Source organism: Triticum aestivum, chromosome 2A (genome assembly GCF_018294505.1).
Source record: "Triticum aestivum cultivar Chinese Spring chromosome 2A, IWGSC CS RefSeq v2.1, whole genome shotgun sequence".
Classification (NCBI taxonomy): domain Eukaryota; kingdom Viridiplantae; phylum Streptophyta; class Magnoliopsida; order Poales; family Poaceae; genus Triticum; species Triticum aestivum.
The window spans coordinates 94,760,964-94,765,368 of record NC_057797.1 but is presented as its reverse complement, the minus strand read 5'-3'; the positions used below and the strand labels follow the sequence as shown (position 1 = coordinate 94,765,368).

The 4,405-nt window shown below is 50.4% G+C and overlaps 1 protein-coding gene across 1 annotated transcript; it reads left to right on the top strand.

Moving 5' to 3' along the window:
- Positions 1-2,239: 2,239 nt before the first annotated feature.
- LOC123184893 (peroxidase 2) lies at positions 2,240-3,708 on the top strand. The gene is made up of 2 exons (XM_044596934.1): positions 2,240-2,607; positions 2,796-3,708. The coding sequence occupies exons 1-2, from the start codon at positions 2,314-2,316 to the stop codon at positions 3,543-3,545; spliced, it is 1,044 nt and encodes a 347-aa protein (XP_044452869.1). The 5' UTR covers positions 2,240-2,313; the 3' UTR covers positions 3,546-3,708.
- Positions 3,709-4,405: the final 697 nt, after the last annotated feature.

Below are 4,405 nucleotides of genomic sequence, written 5' to 3'. Positions count from 1 at the left end.
CCGAACCGCTGCTATGCCCATTCCTGACGACCATTGCCACAAAAACCCTCCTTCTTCGCCCGCGTGCGTTTCCGGTGCCAGCTGCCTGCATTCATGCCGCTATAGAGCGGCCGCTCTGCATTGATGCCAGCCCACGAGCGAATGCGACCTCTCACTGGCGTCAGTATTGAAGCGGCACGTCGGCCGAGAGCGCCGCTTGCACTGCGTCTTCGATGTTCGCGCCTGTTCAATGTCGAACAGACGTTTACTGTACAAGACGGGACAGATATCTACCACGTCCGTTCAATGATCATCCGTCCATATGCCGAGGAACCAACTTCGGCCCCATGCATTGACACACCCGGATGTTTGGCCCCACCGGAATCCGCTATTTAAAGGCGGCCACACTCGGCTAAACTCCACACCGCAACACATCTGCTCCACATCCTCCCCCGTTGCACCACATCCACCATCACCGTGAGCGGGAACGCTCCGTGGAAGAGCCTGATGACGAAGATGGAGCACGAGATTGCCGTCCTTGTGGTCGCCTGGCACAGCCGCCATGCCAGGAAGATTGAGGCCGGCATGCCGGCCAGCTCCCCCAAGGTCTTTGACGATGATCCCACAATGGAGATGGGTTCCGACGACGACAACGCGTCAGAGCCGGCGTCGGTGCATGCCAGCTTGACCATGGAGCAGGCGCAGGCGCACTATGCCGCCGCCATGGTGGATGAGAAGCCGCCTGCGCCGGCTCCTATGTCGGTGTTTCGGCATGTGTAGAAGGAGCAGAGGTACAACCTGCTCCTTCTCGAGCAACACCGGCAAACGGAGGCAAAATCTACGGCGAGCGCGCAAGTGAGGAGATCGTGGCCGCCATGGTTGCGGTGAACCCGACCTTCGTTGCAGAGCAGCAGGTGCTCTATGAGGCCGCGCGTGCTCAATGCGCCGCTTGCAAAGCAGTGCCGATGCAGGAAGATGCGGACGCGGTCGCACAAGCACTGGCAGAGCAGGCGGTCGAGGACGAGAATGCCACCTGCTGCGCGCCCAATGTGCCGCCTTTCAATTTTGGGGGTCGCATGTGGCAGGTGGACACCGACGGACCGTCCACGTCCATCATTGACCTCACGTCCACCGACACCGGCGATGAAGAGGTCGTGGACTCCTCCGAGGATGAGTAGGGCATGGCAGGCGACAGGGCATTGTGTCTCAAGTGGGCCGGTCCGTCTCCCATGTTCTACTCTTCCTCGCTGGAGATCACACCCTTACTTCACGGGTCTAAAACCCTGCCGCCGTTCATGGAGACGACAGATGAAGGATATGGTCGGCGATGCAAAATACAAAGGAAATGGACGATGGACGCCGTCCTAGGATAGCTTTAGGGTCTGGCCTTTTTTTGTCCTAAATGTTCAAACTGTAATGAAAAATGTTCGAAATGTAATGAATTTCGTCCACTTTATATGAAAATCCATCGTGTTCATACGAATTTTGTCCAACTAGTTAAAACACAGATTGAAATGTATGCGGTCAGCGTGATGGCCGGCTCCCGCATCTGTGTCCGCAGACGGATGCGGGAGCAAATTTGTGGATCAGCATTGAAGTTGGCTTATGAAGAATGGAACAGCTTATAGTCTGGACAACCATATTTTCCCCTCACATATGACCTGGATTTGGGGGATCTCGGGTTGTCCAGACAGTTGAATTTTGAGGAGCCTGTTGGGTGCTCGTTTGATATTCGAACACGTCTGGACGTAAGAAAAAGGAATGAGCTTCGATTTCAAAGATGACTTTGATAATTTGTTCGATTTATTTATATACATTATAGTCCGTAGCAACCAACGAGTGTTTTACTAGTCTTCGTAATGGCTCGATTAGCTGTGGTGTCCATGATCCCTCCCATGCACATTTACATGCGGAACACGAGATACGTTAGCGATCTCCGTAGGAAATAAAATATATATCTTTGTGTATATTCTAATCAATCTTGTAATAATCCTACTATTGCTCCATGGAGGAACGTTGCGGCACTTGGCCACATTATGGGAGCAAATTGCATACAGCGCGGCAATGTCAACCGTTGAGCTGTGAGATTGTGCCCGCCATGCATGTTCTCGGTTGACTTGAGCACACACATGCAACCTACCATCGGTTAAGGGAACAAAAACAAAAATTACATGAACATGCATGCATGCATGCGTACTGATTTTCAGGACCTATAAATAGGCCTGCAACACATCAAGTTTCCTTCGCCCATCTTCGATCAATTCCCTCCTCCACTCTCTCGAGCTAACTACAACCAGCCTCTCTCAGTAGTAGTAGTTTGGAGGGCTAGCAACCATGGCTTGTAGTGACAAAAAGATTGCCTTCTTGGCTCTGCTGCTAGCATTGCTTGGTTGCCTGGGGCGCACGTGCCAAGCGAGCTACGGGTTTCCCTATCCGTTGCTCCCTTTCTTCCAGGTCAGAATAAGTTCTCATGCCCTGTCGCTCACCTTTGGTCACTACCCCAAGGTCAAGAACACTTGCTATGGAGTGGAGACGATCGTGAGGGACATTGTAAAGGAGGAGGTGGACCGCGACCGCGGCATCGGCGCCGGGCTCATCCGTCTCTTCTTCCACGACTGCTTTGTCCGGGTATGTATACATCAAGAGTTACATGCACTGCACACATCAATCTCTGATATGCATGGTTGAAGTGTATATATGAATTGACTAGTATTTTTTATCAGTTCAGCCTTTTGGTTCTGTTGACTAGTGCATGAAGTTTAAAATGCTAGCATGTTTTCCATTTGAGGTGAACAATTTGTGTATCTTTATGCCAGGGTTGTGATGCGTCGGTCCTCCTTAACACTACCAGCACGCCCAACGAGCCGACGGAGATGGAAGGCATCCCCAACAAGGGCAGTCTTCGTGGCTTCGAGGTGATCAACAGGATCAAGGAGAAGCTTGAGGCCACGCCCGGGTGCAAGCATATCGTCTCATGCTCGGACATCGTCGCCTTTGCTGGGCGCGACGCCACCTACTTCCTCAGCAACAAGGTGATAGACTTTGAAATCCCGTCTGGCCGCTACGACGGGCGCGTCTCTCTCGCCAGCGAAACCCTCCCCAATCTGCCCCCTCCCTTCGCCAACATCACGATGCTCGAGGCTATGTTCCAAAACAAGAATCTCACCCTTGACGAGATGGTCACCCTCTCCGGCGCACACTCAATCGGCATCTCCCACTGCTCGTCCTTCAACGGGGACCGCCCCACGACCATGAACTCTACATTGGCCGACTTGGTGACAGCTAACTGTAGCAGCGGCGGCAACCCTACGGTGGATCAGGACATCTACACCCCTGGATACCTGGACAACCAATACTACAACAACGTGCTTAACCACGAAGTGTTGTTCAAATCGGATGCCGCGCTCGAGTCACCCTCGACAATTGAATCCGTGAAACGAAATGCCAGGTACCCTGTAGAGTGGGAACAGAAGTTCCGGCAAGCCATGGTGAAGATGGGCAACATCGAGGTCAAGACCAGCATGAATGGGGAGATCAGACAGAAGTGCTGGTCCATCAACTACTAGTAGTGGTACCTCGTCTTGGTTCCTGACGCTGGAAACCGATCAGATTTGTGTGTGCGATTTGGATCTTTCATTTTTGCTCTTTATTTGATTATTATCTTGCACTAAGGTTGTGTAACTCATTTTCTCATTACATTTAAATTACTGAAATTGTTATCGGTGTACACTTTTAAACTTATAATTAGTTTGTGAGATTAATCGGCATGGCTTTGTTTTAGAGGCACTCGTCACTTTGCTGGAGATAGTAGCACGAGATATATTTAATCGGTTTGGATGGCGGTCATGTAATATGATAGGCAATTAGTTTACCTATCTCTCTTTTTGCCAGCCGGTTGTGGCGTCCTTTATTTGGCTCTGTGTGAGCTCCTTTTTTATCTTCCTTTGAAGACTTTTAGACCTTGTTGGAACCTATTTATTTGTTTAATAAGAGGGCCGTATGCATCGTTCTGATGCAGAGGCCGGGGAATCCCCTTTTTGAAAAAAAAACTCATCACTTTTCCAGCACATTTTTTGTAACCTCGACATCCGCTTCTGCCTCCTATGTTTGACGTCGGCTCTACCGAGCATAAACTTAGAAAGAGCATGTATTATGATTGTTAAGAAAAGTCTTCTTGCTTTATGCAATCAACCCTGACGGTTGTAATATTCCTACATCCAAGCTGCCAACCTATTTTGTGTATGTTGTGACAGTTAGACTCCGGCTTCATCCACCTGAGATACCAGGGGTGAATCTACGTGCATGCTTGTGCGGGCAATGCCCCCCACTCGTTTTTCGAGCCGACTAATACTAGGCCTAGTATATGCGGCGTTGCCCCACTAAGTCCAAGGTGTTTGCCTCCACTTCTTTATTTTCTGCTGTATGT